Genomic DNA, 17,107 nt, shown 5'->3' with positions numbered 1-17,107 from the left:
CATGGGCTGCATGCCAGCTGGGATTTATATAATAGGAAGGTCCTCTGTAGCCTGACCAGGCCCTGGCTGGCCCTCTCTCACATTCCTCCTCTTTCTCTGGGCCCTAACATATGGAAGCACACGTTAGCAGTTTGGGTTGGTCATCTTTGCATCTCTGGCATGAAAACAGGCAATTTAGGAAGATGAGAGTCAAATAGTACAGCTAACAGACCATGGTCTGGTGGCTTCAGGGAGTGGGGAGACACCAAGACTCTAAAATGGGATTGTAGGGTCACCAGCACTCACTCACTCCTGAAGCCACTGAGTCTGAGACGTGGATGTCATTTGCTACTCAAATGTTTCCCTCAGGGAGGGAAGTACACTCAACAATGTCTTCACTCAGACTTCTCTCCCAGTGCTAAGCATGCCTTCGCATTTCATGCACAGGCTCCTCCGGCATCATCACCTCCCGTGAGGCCAGCATCAGACTCTTCCATTCTGGCTCACATCAAACTATTCTATTTCCCTGACCACAACTGTTCTTTCCCTGCTGTTTGGCTCAAGGGTTCCCATCCCCACATCCATCTGCTTCCTGACTATACTCTTCACGCCAAGTGTCCCTGAGAAGACCAAGAAGATCAAAGAGTGAGAACTTTGTGAGTAAGGAGTGGGGCTTTAGGGTCCTCCCTAGCCTCACTTCTCATTGAGAAGGCTCTCCAGGGGGTGTTCAGAAAGGGGAGGGTGACATTCATTGGCTTTTGAAGCCCTTTCAATTGCAATTTTTTTTTAAAAGATTTATTTCATTTATTTGAAAGACAGGTACAGAGAGAGGTAGAGACAGAGAGAGAGAGAGAGAGGTCTTCCATCTGCTGCTTCATTCCCCAAATGACAGCAACGGCCGGAGCTGAGATGATTCGAAGCCAGGAGCTTCTTTCGGGTCTCCCAAGCAGGTGCAGTGGCCCAAAGACTTGGGTCATCTTCTACTGCTTTCCCAGGCCATAGTAGAGAGTTGGTTCAGAAGTGGAGCAGCCGGGACTCGAACCAGTGACCATATGGGATGCCGGCGCTGCAGTCCAGGGCTTTAACCCACTGCGTCACAGTGGTAGCCCTGACTGCAATCCTGTCTTTAGGGGATGCTATTTGTCCATGTTCTAGAACCAAAGCCCCTTGTTCATGCTGATCGCCAGGTTTTTGTCTGTGGGAAACAGGTGGAGTCTTTGTAGATTTCTAAGCATATACCCTCTTCCTGCTGAGAAGCAGCAAGCAGGCTGATGGGCTCCCTCTGTGTTCTCTCGCCACCACCCCAGCACCACACACACACATAATTTATCATCACCTAGAAGGCTACAAGCAAAAAAAGCCTCCAGGAATTATGACAAAGGCTGAAGAACTCTAAGTAAAAGGTTTTGTCATTCCGCTGGCCAACTCTCTAGCACCAGACAAGCCAGTTATAAAACAACCACATGGAATTGTCCTGTTTATTAAAACCACTTCACTTATTGGAATAAACTGAAGAAAAGCCGCTGGCAAGTGAAGTGGTTTACAGAGATCGGTATCTGGGATGGAGACTTTTTAATTTCAATCCATTTTTTTTTACAAGAGGAAAACCAACTTTTGAGAGCAAGATAGCATAGCCGAAGAAAATCATGTCCTAAGAAAAAGCTTAATGATTTACAGGGATCACATTTATTTGATGTTTTCATGACCAGTGGTGTGGGCTCCATGGGAGATTCCTTTGAGACAGAGGTTGGCTGCACATCTGGAGAACACCATAACACCAAAAGGAGATTCCTAAGCCTGAACATGAGGCAAAAAGCAGATCAGCCAAATTTGGCCATTTCCACGGAGAAAACAAGTTATGCAGCAACCTTCCTTCATCAGGAAAGCTTATTTTATGGCAGGCTACAAGCTGGATAAGCCAACGGATACAACATACAGACTTTTTTGCTTTTAACCGTGACCCTTTTCTCTTTTGTGCTAACACGTTTCTCTACTGTAGATGGGGGAATGAGGGGTGGAGAAGCAGGAAGGGAAAGCAGAAAGAAATAATATTTTCACTCAAGCTTCTTGCCCCTGTATGTCATTCAAGCAGACGTCATACCTATACTCCATCAGGGTAAGCACATTTCCAAGAGACCAGACATGCGCGAGAGACAAGAAGCACTCTACCATGGGGTCTCCTAAAATCACCTCGCTGTTGTGCACACATCGTTAAGGCTGCCAGTTTCAGAGTCCCCTAGATGTTCCCAGTGCTGTCTCTGTGTCGAATGGATGAGATGCCAGGTAATCCTTATACTCGCCATCAATCAGTTTGGCTGCATTGTTCCTGGCAAACCAGCAGTCTATCTGCTCTTCCCCATTGTAGATCTTCCTTTGTTTCCAGACCACTGGGACTCGATGCCCTTTCACCTTTAGAATGGTCTCAGACCTCCCTTCTGCCTGAGGGAGTGGAGGATGTGTAAGATTCTTGCTGAGCCCTGCAGGATCCTCTATGAGTTTGGCATCTTGGTTCAGGAACTGACCTGGGAGGACAGAGAAGCATCCTATGTAAGGACAACGCAGACGATGTCAGGTTGAAGTCTAATTTCAATGATATCAGTGGCAGGAGGGATTGTAACTGACCACAATTCTAGGTTAGACTCCCTAGAAGGCAGTCACACATGATCCAGTGCCAGTGACAGATCCACGTACCCTGGAGCATATACAGCAGAGAGGGCCGACCTTTCATTCACTGTGGCTGCCTCTTCTGGAAGCTGCCCAATGGCTAATGCTGGCTGGTTACCTAACCAACCAATGGAGATAATCCGTCTCCCACAGAGTCTGGAGGACAGTTAAACAGGGAAGTGGGGTCAGGGGTTCCCTCTTTCCTCCCTGGTTAGAAATCCCTCTCCCTAGAATCCATTTGGTGGGCCTGCACCAGGACACCGTCAGTAAAATTCATTGCTAACTCTCATCCTCAGGATTCTCCAGGTCAAATAAGGGCATAGCTCAGGCTAAAAGAACACAGATCTGCATCTCTGAGTGGGAGCTAATGCTTGGCAACCAGGCTCTGCAAAACGCATCCAGCCCAAGTGCCAGGAAATCCTGCTTTCTAAACTGAGCCCTGGCAATGGCTCACTCTCTATTTTTGGGAAAGGGGCCCACATGAAATTGCACATTGAAGAAAGTCAGCCAAAATGGCCTGTCTGCTGCTGACGGCCATGTGGAAGGGATCAGCAGATACCTTTCATGCTGGTGCTGGGCTGTGGGGTGCCTTTTAGCTGAGGGGTAAGGAGCCAGACCTTAAGATGATTGCTCTCCATTCCTTTCTTTGCTTTCCCAGGAGACTAGGGAGAACTAAACCCCACTTTAGTTCCAGAAAGTCATGGGAGGCAACAAATCTAATTCATTATTAATTACTATGAATACAGTTGGCCCTCTGTACCTGTGAGCTCCCCATCTATGGATTCAATAAATATTATTCAATAAATATTATTCAATTAAATATTATGTTGTTGCTGACATGTACTACATATTTAGGTCTGCAATGGTTGTGCCTGTACTGAACACATACAGACTATTTTTCTTGACATTAGTCTGGAGTTGATTTAAAGTATTTGGGAGGATACCCATAGGTGACATGCATTTATCACATTATTTTACATAAGAGACTTGAGTATCCTTTGGGTAGTCAAGGGGGGGCAGGTGTCCCAGAACCAATATCCTACATATATGAACAACTTTACATATATATGGACCCCATTCTTACTGAATTTCTCAATCAAGCTAAATATATTGGCAATATTAGCTTCACCGTGGGGGGTTTACTTCTGTCCTCTCAACCCAACGTAAAGAAGAGAGCAGCTGCCTACCTAACAGTCCATGGCAGTTGTTGGAAAGGCCTTTGCTGTTGGAGATGTAGAAGCCCAGGTGGTTTCGCTGGAAGGGTGCAGGCTTTTTGTAGAGGTGGATGAGGATGACGAAGGCAATGGTGCCCTGGATGGTGACGGTGACATTGGCATTGGCAGACACCGACACCTCCAACCCCCGACTCCCCACCACCACGCTCTGGTTGCAGGGGAGGACCAGCCTGTCCCCACCATCCAGGATGACTCTGCTTGGTGTGATCTCGAGATAAGACCTCTCCGGCTTATTGATGAGGATAGTGATGGTGCGGAAGTAAGTGCGCTGTTTCTTGTGACCGTTGGGAGGAGCAGGGGCCCCGATTAATTCTCCATTCACTGTCACACCTCAAAAGTTGAGGGGAAGAGAACAATGGTTACAAAAACTATCTCCATTTTCCTGCTGATGGCAGCTAGTCAGAATTTCCTTACTCATTCTTGCTCCTCTAAAACGATGAATGATGTCTAACTCACACACAGAGGATTCTTGGCAGTTATGCAATGAGTGAATGAGTGAAGCCATGAGTGAATTCCCCCCTCTCAGCACCCGATGACGGACCAGTCCATTGGGGTAGGGAAAAGAAGATGTCAAACAAAGTGGCTTCCATGTGTGTTAGCTCTCAGTCTAGTCTGTTTCAGGAGCAAAGTCTTATGCTAACCTGAGGTGTATTTTGTAGCTACCAGTTTTGAGATCTGGTGATATCATTGAGCAGAGTGGTAAAATGCAAAGGTTAGACCTTTGTATTCTGAAAACTCAGTTTTTCCTCTTACTAGGTATTGATTCTCAGACAAGTCCTTGAAAAACAATTGAGCCTTGGTTTCCTCATCTATAAAATGTTAAGAATGTAAAACCTAATAAAATCTTTCTGAGGCTCCCAGAAGTCTATGTGTAAGCTAAAACTGGCCATTAAATGCAACTGCTTTATTTTTTCCTTCATCATAATGAACATAACTGCACTTTTCTGGACTTCAGCAAGGCCTGTAAGCCAGCCCCTAGGGGTCCACGCTGTCCAGCTGAACAGCAAACAGATGGCAATTGCACAGGAGATGTGCCGGAATGAATTCGATGATGCATATAAAATGTGTTTTCCTGTCAGACAAAGAGGCAATTTGCAATAACAAAAGATCAGCTATTCTTATTTCCCTGCTTTGGGGCTAATCTTCCTAATAAATCTTGACTTATAACTTCTTAGACACCCAATGAGAAAAGGGCCTTCTCTTGAGTAAGAGGTCAAGACAAGAAGAGAATTCCCCCATGAGCAGAGCCCCTGATCTTCAGCCACAAGGCTCCAGGCATCACTGGGCTCAGTTCCCATCAAGGACTTCTTGAACAATGCAGAAGCCATGGGCACTGCCCCTAGGAGAGGTGTACTTCCACAGAGGGGTACAGTTAGGCCCTGACCTTCTTCCTAAGTCCTGCAAAATTAGAAACATTAGACAGTTGGCCCTGAGGCTAGAGAACTCTGCAAGAAGATAAATGGCAAAGGAGTCCCCAGATCAAAATTTAAACAGTTACATCATACATGTCACCCAGCTGGGTACCCTCGGCACATGACCTTTCCAAGACACCCATTTTCTCAGCACTGAGAAATGCCAGTACATTTGCACAGAGCCAGGCCAGGTGGCTGTCTACACGGCCAGTCCCAGGCGTTACTATCTGTATTGAATTCAAAAAACTCTACAGATAGAAGGGAACCAGGGCCCCTTATATTTGGGTGTGATCACGGCCCACAGCTGTGTGACTAACATCTGGGCCTTCCATCTAAATCATCAAGGAGCTGAAATGAATCAACTTGAACCCTTGCTTCCCCCCTTGCACAGCTTTCAAAAGGAAAAACATAAGGAGAATGATGTCATGAATTTGTATAGCATTGAGCACCTATAAGGCAACTTCATATCCACTGTTTAATTTGATCTACTTTATAACAGCCCTATGAGGCTAGCAGAGTATCACTATCTACAACTGTACCTCTTACGACATATGCTCAAGGCCAAACAACACTTAAGTCATAAAATATCCATTTAAACATGTCATTCTGACTTCAAGTCCAATTCCTTACTTAGTCATCTACAGTAGCCAAGGAGCATCCATGAGGTGCCCTTATATGACTTGAACATTCATCTGCAGAACAGAGAGGGATATAATATCTACCTGGTCCTTGTCAAGGATGCCACAGGAAGGGCAGAACTCACCGGAATCCATGTGGTCAGAGACCAGCCGGAGGATGTCCCCGGGCTCTCCATCAATGTTAAAGCACACTGTGAGCTTGCTCAAGGGGAAATCCACCACAAAGTGAGGATCCCCGTCCACTGCAGGGCCGGGAAAAAAAGGGGAAGAAAAGAATGACATTTACTGCACACATATCTAATAGCATAAGCACCACTTGATATTTTCTCTGAAATAACATATTTAATCCTAATAGTCCTAGAAGGGTGGCATCCTTAATTCCTAAATGAGGAGAATGTCCCAGTTAGCATGTAGTAAAGGAAAATATTTGATTCCAGGTCTTCTAATGCTTCTTCACCATACTTTAATTAAACAGAAAATTAAGCTCTGAGAGAGGTAAGAGGGTACTATGTTTGGGATATGGTTTGTATGTGCCCCTCAAGGATTCGTGTGTTGGATGCTTGGTCACTAAGGTGGTAGTATTAGGACGCAGTGACATCTTTAAGAGGTGAGACTTAGTAGAAGGTGGGACACTAGCTCTTGTGAAAGAGGGTGGTTATAAAAAGAGCAAGAAGGGGTAGGTGTTAGGGCACAGTAGCTAACATGCTCCCTAAGATGCCTGCATCTCATACTGGAGTGCTGGGGTTTGAATCCTTGCTCCACTTCCCTTTCAACTCCCTGATAATGTGCTACCTGGAAGGCAGCAGGTGATGGCTCAAGTATTCGGGTCTTCCACATGGGAGACTTGGGGAGACCTGGATGGAATTCTGGGCTCTTGGCTTTGGCCCAGGCCAGCTGCAGTTGTGGGGAGTTCTGGGGAGTGAACCAGATGGAGAATCTCTCTCTCTTTCTCTGATGATTTGCCTTTCCAATAAATACAAATAAACAAATAAATAAAACTTTTAAAAAGAGCAAGACTTGCCCCTCCCTACTCTCAAGGTACATCTCACCTTGAGACCTTTCCCTCTCTCACGCACTCCCACCATGATGCCACCCATCATGTTGTGACAGAGTCAAGGGGGCCCTGACCAGGGGCTGGACAGATGAGACCGCCTAATACTGAACTTTCTGCCTCCAAAACAGCGAGCCAAATAAATCTTTTTTCTTTGTAAGTACCTAGATTTATAAATACCCAGTATTTTGTTACAACAACAAAAAACAGGCTAATACAGAAGGGTATGAAAAGGAAGAGATGCTACCATCTACCCTCAACTACTACTGAGTCCACGTTCTTCAGTGGCTTATGTGGATTTGCCATATCACTCTTTTTGACCTATAACTGCCCCTGTGAAGGTATCTGAATGGGGACTCTTCCTTTCGGACTACAGGAGCTCAAGGGCACTCCTCCCAGGAAGCTGTAGGCTATCTCGGGAATATTCACAGCATCAGTGGCACACAGTCCTCACAAGCAAGCTCTAATAGCCAAGCCCAGTTTGGAAGCAGTGACAAATGAACCATAAGGAGTCAGCAGGAGGTCAGTCAGTAGAGTTGGTGATGGTGATAGAAATTCTTCCTTGGGGTCACACTGACTTTACTACTCTCAATGTTCTTTTTTTTGCCCAGATGAGAACACAAAGTTCAGCTGTCCCATAGTTCTTGTTCATTCTCCTCATGTTTCTCTCTGTTAAAGAGGAACAGCCTTGCTTCTCCCATACAGACAGAACATTTCCCAAGGGTCTATATCAGTTGTCTTTTCTTACTGGGTTGGAGATTTCATTTCCTTCTCATTTGTACACCAACTGCACCATGTTCCTCAGTGTCTGTCTACTTCATGTGTATGTGCGCATGTGTGTACATGACCCTGTGCATGCCGGAGGTAGGGGCCATGAGTAGTCTCATCTTTTCAAGCTCATAACTGCTGGAAAATTCTTTCTCTCCAGCATCACTCGGGAGGGCCATTGAGAGAATCTAATCTGGCTGCTAAGTGCCTCAATCACCCCATGAATGGCAACACATCAAGAAACACAACATATTTATTTCTCTTGATGGAAAAACAAATGGCATCTGGCTGGAGGAGGCAAACATCCCGTGTCCACAGGCTCTCTTTAGGTGTGATTGCAGCTTAGCTGACCATGCTGAGAGTGTCTATGTGTGCCTGCCACATCATTTTTACTCAAATCATCCAACTCACTGTAACGGGAAAAATGTTGCCTGTTCCAAAAAGCGGGGGAGGGGTCTGAAAGTCATGACTCCAGGCAGCGTCCAAGAGGAAAGCTTTCTTGCATTCCATAAAGCACATGTGTTTCCAAAAGCATGATGCGCTGTCCACTGGAGACTGCAGTCTCTACCCCCGTAGCTAATCCCAGGGATGTCCCCGACTTTAAGAACACGCACGTGCAGCCCATCCACAGAAAGGGGATGATCGGACTTAACAAGGGAAGATTTGGACCCTGCAAGAATAAAACCCAGTCCCATACATTACTGTTCCATCTGGACTTTTGTTATAACCCCAGGAAGCTGGCAAGAGGAAATGTTTTGACATTTTGAATCCCTCTTGCGTTCTAAAGCCAAGGACTTAAAAACAAAAACATATCCTGCTTCTCACACCAGGCATTTTGATTTTTGTAACCATCTTTTCAGACGTAACACCAGAGGCTGGACACATGCACACTTCAGATCTCTAAAACAAATGTCTTTTAAACTCAATAAGGATCAAAACGCGCCTCTCTTATCCACCTATTCTCCTCTCGGGCTCTTGCCAGGTTCCGTTGGGATCATGTTATCTCCTTGGTGTTTATGTAGTGGCTAAATGATGGCCTGGTTCTTAGCATCTGCTTGATGCTGGCGTGGGCTAATTAAATACAAGTATGGGTCAGGAAGCTTTGTCCTGTGAGCTGGCGTTTTAATCGGCTTAAGAGAATTCCTGGGTGCTCTTTGTCTAAGCATCCCCTGCGGTCCATCCACACACAACCGCATCCTTTCCTTTACCTGATGTTTTCGATATTTTAATTCTTGGGTCAAACGGTTTCTTGAGTGTAGCTCCTGAAAAAGGAGATGGAAGAGAATACCACTATTACTTATGTAAAGAGGATTCAGTGAGGAGTATGGGGAGAAGTTAATCAAACACAGATTTTGTTGTAACTTAAGAGAGCAAAAAAAAAAAAAAAAAAAAAAAACTGTTTTAAAACATCATTTGCTAGCGGCACCGGCACACCGGGTTCTAGTCCCGGTCGGGGCGCCGGATTCTGTCCCGGTTGCCCCTCTTCCAGGCCAGCCCTCTGCTGTGGCCAGGGAGTGCAGTGGAGGATGGCCCAGGTGCTTGGGCCCTGCACCCCATGGGAGACCAGGAAAAGCACCTGGCTCCTGGCTCCTGCCATCGGATCAGCGCGGTGCGCCGGCTGCAGCGCGCCGGCCGCGGCGGCCATTGGAGGGTGAACCAACGGCAAAGGAAGACCTTTCTCTCTGTCTCTCTCTCTCACTGTCCACTCTGCCTGTCAAAAATAAAAAAATAAATAAATAAATAAAAACATCATTTGTTCCTCTTCTAGAGGAAGCATTATCTCAAAACACAAATATTGTGGAAAACATGGAGGATGGGTTACTTTATTCTTTGATAAATTGGGTAATATGTCTCTTTTCTGTGATTTCTATATATGTAATAGTGAGAAATAATCCATCCCACTGAAGATATGGTTCTGAGATGAGAGGGAAATGGAGAGTTGTGGTCTAATGGGTATAGTTTCAGATTTACAAGATGAAAAACTTCCAGGGGCCAGTGCTGTGGCATAGTAGGCTAAGCCTCTGCCTGTGGTGCCGGCATCCTACATGGGCACCAGCTGCTGTCCTGGCTGCTCCTTTTCTGATATAGCTCTCTGATATGGCCTGAGAAAGCAGTGGAATATGGCCCAAGTGCTTGGGCCCCTGCACCTGCAAGGGAAACCCAGAGGAAGCTCTTGACTTGGCTTCGGATCTGCCCAGCTCCAGCCTTTGTGGCTCTTTGGAAAATGAACCAGCAGATGGAAGATAATTCTCTCTCTCTCTCTCTTTCTCTCTCTCTCTTTCCAGTTCTGAATTTCAAGTAAATAAAATGAAAATTTTAATTAACAAAGTTATCATGCCCATTTCACAGGTGAAGGATTGGAAGCTCAGAGAGGTTTGGAAACCTGCCCAAAGCCCAACATCTGGTCAGGATGATGGGCAGATGTTTACGTCATGCTCTCTCTACCACATCTAGATGCTTCTCAGAGTTTAGAGTGTGAGGAATAAATGCAAAGGTACTAATGGGTGCCTTGTGAGCCCTTCAGTTCTCTCCCCTAGAGAATGCAACCTGACACAGCAGAAAGATGCTAGTTTCCACAAATGACTACTACACAGAATACCATCCTCTGCTTTAGTCTAAATGCCATTCTCTTCTCCTGCCCTTGTCTCTGCCAATTCCTCACCCATCACCCCCAGTCCAGATCGCACTGACACAGACTGTGGCTGCTTCTGTTGGATTCTGAGTGATTGATTGCAAAGCGTAGATTATCTCTAGAGTCCTTGCTTGGGTCTCCTCACAGACATTCTCAAGAAAATAAAATCGAGCATACACATAAAATGGCATAACTCCAATGTACTTGAAAATAGAAAAAGACACTAAAAATCAGCATTTTTATTTGTTTGGTCATCTTGGTGCCTCCAATAATCTCTGGCATGTGATAGGCCCTCAACGTATTGATGATTTACTGATGGGCTGACTTTATTGGGCAACATTTCTGAGCCAGATGCCATCTTGTCTCAGTTCTCCAGAGAAACACGCTTTCTAACAAATCAAATGCAACAATCAAAGATACTCTGAAGAACTATAAGCTGCATGTAGGGTGTTACAGTATGATAAGATAAAAGACTCCTGCTGGGGCTACCATGGCCTTACAAGGAGCTCAGGTTGGCATCTGGGCCCCACATTCGTCCCATTTGGCCACCACTGGGGCTGTCTTACCTGACTGTGCACCAGCTCCTCGCAAGCTCTGCATCACTGTTTCAGGTCCCATGGCCGCCGACATGCCATGAGTGTCCTCTAGCCCATCCACATGAGCTGCTGACTTCCTCAGCTTCATGGAGGTGAAAGGGGTGAGGAAGTGATAGCTCACTGCCAGGGCCTGGGCCCTCTGCCTCAGTCGCTCTTTCTCCTGCTCATCATCGCTCTGCAGCCAGGAACTCTGCAGCTCCTTCACGGTGAGATAGCTCCAGAGACGCTCAATGTGATTGGAACCCCCTTCACCATCCCCTGGAGGCCTGGGGCTTCCTGGGACGTCACTCCCCACCTTCCGGGGCCCCACAGGCACATCCTTCTTCAGGATGACGAATTTCTTACTGTTGCTGGCCGTGACCTCCACATGCAATTGATCCAACTTCTTGTTTGTCAGCTTCCCAGCAATGATGATCTCTGAGCCATTGAAGTAGTTGGGAAACAGAGTTTTGGTGGCCTGCTCCACCAGGCCAGGGGGATAATCCATGCGGATGTCAGAAAGGAGAGGGGTCCTGATCTCGTCGTAGAACCTGCAGTAGAAGAATAGCAAGAGAGAGAATCAAGGCCTTTCTCTGGCTGCAGGCAGAGTAGAAATTACTGACTCTCAGAGGGGTGAAGCTGATTTTAGAAGTGATCAAGTCCAACAGTGTAGTTCTCGGAGGAGATAATTCGGCAGTAGCCTCAATAACACAGGTGAAAATGCACCCTCTCTCTCTCAAGGATTCTGAACCTATTTTTTTTTTCTTTCTTTTTTCTTTTTTTTAAGTTTTTTTTTTTTTTTGAAAGTCAGAGCTATGGGGGGTGGGGACAGAGAGAGCAAGAGAGAGAGAGAGAGAGAGAGCGCTTCCATCCACTGGTTCATTCCCCAGATGTCCACAATGGCCAGCACTAGGTTGCACCAAATCCAGAAGCCAAGAGCTTCATCTGGGTCTCTCACATGGGTGTCAGGGGCCCAAACATTTGGGCCATCTTCCATTGTTTTTCCCAGGCCATTAATAGAGAGCTGGATAGGAAGTGGAGCAGTAGGGATATGGACTGGCACCCATATGGGATGCCAGCATCCCAAGTGGTGGTGTTAGCCATGACACCACAACACTGGCCCCATCGGAGCCTCCTTTTCAACTCCTCTGCTGATGAGAAAGAACCACCGTACAGTAGACTAAAATCTTTCTCCCAGAAGTTTCTACCCATTGGTCTGGATAGCTGCTGGAGCAACACAAGGTTAGTCTGATCCACCTTCAACATGACAGCCATGTACATGCTTAAAAAGCAGTGCTGTAGGTTCCTTGAAGTCTTTATACAGCCAAATCAAACCACAATTGCACAACTGCCTATTTTTCACATGATACAATTTCAAGATTCATCAACTAGTTGGCAAATTTCCTTTGTACTCACCTAAGTTTCCCAAACAGACTTTAATAACGATATTTTTCTGGGGACAGCACTGTGACACAGCAGGTGAAGCCACCCTTTGCAGCACCAGCATCCCATATGGGCACTAGTTCGAATCCCAGCTGCTCCACTTCTGATCCAGCTCCCTGTTAATGTGTCTGGGACAACAGCAGAGGATGGTCCAGATGCTTGGGCCCCTGCGCCCACATGGGAAACCTGAATGAAGCTCCTGGATCCTGGCTCAGCCCTGGTTATTATGGCCATTTTGGGAGTGAATCAGCAGAAGGAAGATACCTCTCCTCTCCTCTCTCTGTCTCTCCCTCCCTCACTGTAATTCTTTCAAATAAATAAATAAGCCTTTAAAATAATAATAATTTTCTTAAAATCAAATACATACAATGGTACTTCATGGAAAATGTGTATTATGAAAAATTTCAAGGATTTAAATAATTTTTCACACCAAAATAAAGTTATTTTTTCAGCCCATTGTCCACGAACTCTTTGAAGTCGCTTGTGTCTTAAGCAGCACGTTATACTTGAGAAATCTGACTTTGCTGGACCTGAAGCTTTTGGATGATGCAGCATTTGCTTGCATCAGTTTTTTCATCGTTGTGCTCTGTGGCTGCTTCTTGTCAAGTAAGTAGACCACTAAGCCCCTTTCCAAAGATCTGCAGAGCATGGGCTGTGGCATTGCACTTCCACCCCAGCCCCTTGCTTGCCATGTGTCTTGGGACACGTGACCTAACCTCTCTGAACTTCAGTTTTTCATCCATAAAATCAGGATGTACAGAGTATTGCTTTGGTAGTCTCTTAGATCTCCTCTCCTTCTTTCATGACAACTGAATTCTAACTGAGCACATGCCCATCCAGCTCCTAACTAATTTCCAAGCCTCCAGCTTGGCCATATAAGGCCAGGTGACTATGCCTTCACTGATGGAATATGAATAGAAGTGAATGTGCCCACTTCCACAACACTTGCTCAAGAGAAAATGTCTTGCATGGCTTTTCTTTCATGTGCCCCTTTTGAAGGCTGAGAAACAGAAGTGATACTGACCTAATTAAGACAACACTAAGGGAAGCAGAACAATAAGATGGAATGAACCTGACTCTCTGAATGCTTTTGTGGGGCAGAAGCCAGCCTGTCCTGAAGAGAACTATTCTGTCATTTTTAGATGGCACATCTTTATTGCACGCCTTAGAGACCTCCAATTAGATTTATCAAGAACACATTTGCGGGCCAGTGCCACGGCTCACTAGGCTAATCCTCCGCCTTGCGGCGCCGGCACACCAGGTTCTAGTCCCTGTCGGGGCGCCGGATTCTGTCCCGGTTGCCCCTCTTCCAGGCCAGCTCTCTGCTGTGGCCCGGGAGTGCAGTGGAGGATGGCCCAGGTGCCTGGGCCCTGCACCCCATGGGAGACCAGGAGAAGCACCTCGCTCCTGCCATCAGATCAGCGTGGTGCACCCACCATTGGAGGGTGAACCAACGGCAAAGGAAGACCTTTCTCTTTGTCTCTCTCTCTCACTGTCCACTCTGCCTGTCAAAAAAAATTTAAAAAAAGAACACATTTGCATTGATTATAGCTATGAAGTATCCATAAATATACCAAAACCTCACTTTTCCTTTTAGATCTGTATCATACATGCCACAGTGCAGACTGAAGCATGAAATGCGGAACTGGGAATTGGCAGTTCACTGATTCAACAACAAAGAAATAGACTATTGAACAACATCATTGAGTTCTAACTGGGAAAATACTCCAGAACCTAAGTTATAATTTCTGCTAGGTAAAAGCATGGTCATTTAGCTAGTATTCAAAATGAAAATAACACTACCTCTCTTACCTCTCTCACAGGGTAGAATAAATAAAACTAGAAAGAGCTGTGAATTATCAAGAAGGTAATCTTCACCTCAAGAGCTCACTCAATACCTGATACAAAGGGACTTCAAAAAGGTTGTGGAAAATAGAGCTAAAATATAAGCTTATTTTCTTCTTAAAAAAATCTTGAAATCCATGCATAGCTTTTCATAATATTGATTTTCCATGAACTTTTTAAGACCCTTTGTTTGTGAAAGCTACTGTGCCATACTTTACACAGAAAGATTTGTCATTGACTTTTACCATAATCTTCATTTTACAGATAAGGAAACTAAGGCATAGCCAGTCTTAAAATCTTGCCTAACAGCCCAAAGCAGGACCAGAATTTGAGGCCTCATCTGCCTGGCATCAAAACAGTGCAATGAGCTATTTTGATCATTCCTGGCAGACATGAGGTTAATGAGCAGTGCAACAGGCTCGTCTCTGGGTTTCTCATGGAAGCAAACCCTCAACCCCCTCAGAGATCCTCTCACTGTTCCTGAGCAGACACACACAGACCCGATGAGCTGTGCGCCTGCATTCTCCTCCTCGTGAACGCGCCGTGTGAGGCCACAGTTCTCCAGCGACAGTTTCTCCAGCAGTTTGAAGTCCACGTCATTCCCAATGCCGATGGTGAAGATGCAGACCCGACCTTGGGCAGCCTCCTTAGTGTTATTGAGAATCTTGAGGGTGTGGGTCTCCCCGACAGTGGGTTTCCCATCTGTTAGGAAGACGATGAGGGACACGCTCCGGTCTTCAATGTCGTTGTGGGCCACGTAGTTGTTGAGCAGCCTGATGGCTGTCTGGAGGGCCCCGTTGATGTCTGTGCCTGGAGGACAGCAACATAGGTCAGTTCAGGCCTCCTCCACACGTCTCCTACAGCAAGCACCCGAATGCACACTCAGAGCTGCAGTTAATGCTCAACTTTCATGATGGACAGGATTGAGCTGTGGGGGAAAAGAAGTCAAATGCACCTATGGGACGATTCCAGAGTAGATGGCCTGTCTAAAAGTTGACAAGTGTACACTAAATGAATATAAATGGCACAGTATTATCCCACTATATTAAAAAAAAAAACCTTCAGGATTATCTATGCTTATTGGAACCTCACAATGGAGGAGGTATTAAATTTTACACCTTTGACCCTACCATTCCTCCTTTATGATGCTTGTTAGCAGCTCTGATTAATGTGTCTGTTGTATCTGTAGCAAGTGCTGAACAAAAATTTGACTGGTTGGTTGAGGCTGAAACTACCAGCTAAAATGAGGTTTCTGGATTAGCTAAGAATGTCAATCAACTAAGCTACCATCACTAAGCAAAACTGAGAATTCTTACTGTAGCATGAGCTCCTGTTTCCTTCATTGTTGTCTGTGTTGTTTAATGTCTTAAACTAAGACTGACATACCAAAAAGTCATCTACTTTAACTCCAATGGATTTTACTTATTTATTTGAGAAGAAAAGTGACACAGAGAACAGGAGAGATAGAGTTCACTACCCAAATGCCTGCAACAGCTGGGGCTGGGCCAGGCAGAAGCCAGGAGCCCACAACTCCATCTGGGTCTCCCAAGGGTGGCAGGGACCTAAGTGCTTGGGTCATCACCTGCACATCAGCAGGAAGAAATGGATCAGAAATGAAGGAACTGGAACTCAAACGGGTGCTCCAGTATGGGGCATGGGCATTTCAAGTGGTGGTTTCTCCCACTCTATCACAGTGTCCATACTGATGGTCTTCATTTCATCGCTTGAGACAAAGCTTTCATACCAGAAAAACTACCCATTTTAAGTCAATTCACTATTTTTGACAAGTTTATAGAGTTCTATAACTATCATCACCATCCATCATGCTGACAGTGATTTTTATCTATCTGCAAAATGTACCACGTTTGAGGGAACCAGATCATTTTCTTCACTGCTTTACATTGCCCAGAATTTCTGGCTAAAAAAAAACAAAAACAACAACAACAACAAAAAAAAACAGAGAAGACAACATCTGTGACAAACATGTTCATAATTGTTGCTAAGATGCACACAGCATCCAAAGGGAAGGGGGAATTACAGCTGAAGCAGGATTTAACATTTCTTTGGGATCATTAATTTGCCTTTCTTCATGTCCAGCTTAATTTCATGTTGCCTCTCGATGTGCAGGCATAGATTAGCCAGCAGGTGCTTGTCTTCTCTTTAGTCTGCACTTAGCAACAGTGCCAAATCTCTCACTCCATTGTAAAGCCAAGGAGAATGCAGGCAAAGCAATGGATTTGGCTTCCTGATACCACCTGGACAGCAAGGCACTGCAGGGCTTGGAATCAAACCCATGGTAAGCGGGGGTATCTCCTGCCCACTCAACAGCCATGAAGAGCTCTCCACAGAGACAGTCCTACAGAGTTTCCCCAACTACTTATTCCATCAAGAGCTCATTTAGAGGCATCAAAGAACCAAAATGTGAGCAAAGGGGATTACTCAAGTGGGTAAAAATAATGGTCAACCTCTGATGCTTAAAGAGGGCATCCTAAATGCCAGCACCACTCTAAGAGCATTCAACATTTCAACTCATTTCACACTAACAACAACTCTATTGGCTCTCCCCATTTTGCAGGTGAGTAAACTAAGGTGTAGAGGCTAAATGGCTAGCAGTTAATGGAGCTGAATTCAAATCCAGGCAAGCTGGCTTCAGAATCGATGCTGTCAATACTGATGCCACTCTCCTTAGAGAAAAGCAGATTTCATGGCTGTTCACCTGAACAGGCTGGGGCAGTGAAGTGCAGAGAAAAAAAGAAAGGCAATCAGTGGATTTCTAAGGTTTGGATTCCAAAAAAACAAACTACATATCAGCGTGTTTCTAAATGTGTTTATCATCCCTTCCCACCACGCTCACATCATTCTAAT

General features: G+C 45.5%; 1 protein-coding gene across 3 annotated transcripts in view; it reads right to left on the bottom strand.

Moving 5' to 3' along the window:
- Positions 1–1,642: 1,642 nt before the first annotated feature.
- The window catches only part of ITIH5 (inter-alpha-trypsin inhibitor heavy chain 5), a 106,786-nt gene continuing 91,321 nt past the window's right edge, over positions 1,643–17,107 (bottom strand). For all 3 annotated transcript variants that reach the window (XM_070055768.1, XM_002717611.5, XM_070055769.1), the window contains exons 10-15: positions 14,743–15,052; positions 10,946–11,505; positions 8,956–9,009; positions 6,054–6,170; positions 3,831–4,208; positions 1,643–2,501 (exon numbers count right to left, since the gene is read on the bottom strand). In XM_070055768.1, coding sequence (XP_069911869.1) covers positions 2,206–2,501; positions 3,831–4,208; positions 6,054–6,170; positions 8,956–9,009; positions 10,946–11,505; positions 14,743–15,052 — 1,715 coding nt within the window. In that variant the 3' untranslated portion in view covers positions 1,643–2,205. The remainder of the gene's footprint in view (positions 2,502–3,830; positions 4,209–6,053; positions 6,171–8,955; positions 9,010–10,945; positions 11,506–14,742; positions 15,053–17,107) is intronic.

The sequence above is a fragment of the Oryctolagus cuniculus genome, chromosome 13 (genome assembly GCF_964237555.1).
Source record: "Oryctolagus cuniculus chromosome 13, mOryCun1.1, whole genome shotgun sequence".
Classification (NCBI taxonomy): Eukaryota; Metazoa; Chordata; class Mammalia; order Lagomorpha; family Leporidae; genus Oryctolagus; species Oryctolagus cuniculus.
Note: the sequence above shows the minus strand (reverse complement) of the source record. Positions and strands in the feature narration are given on the sequence as shown.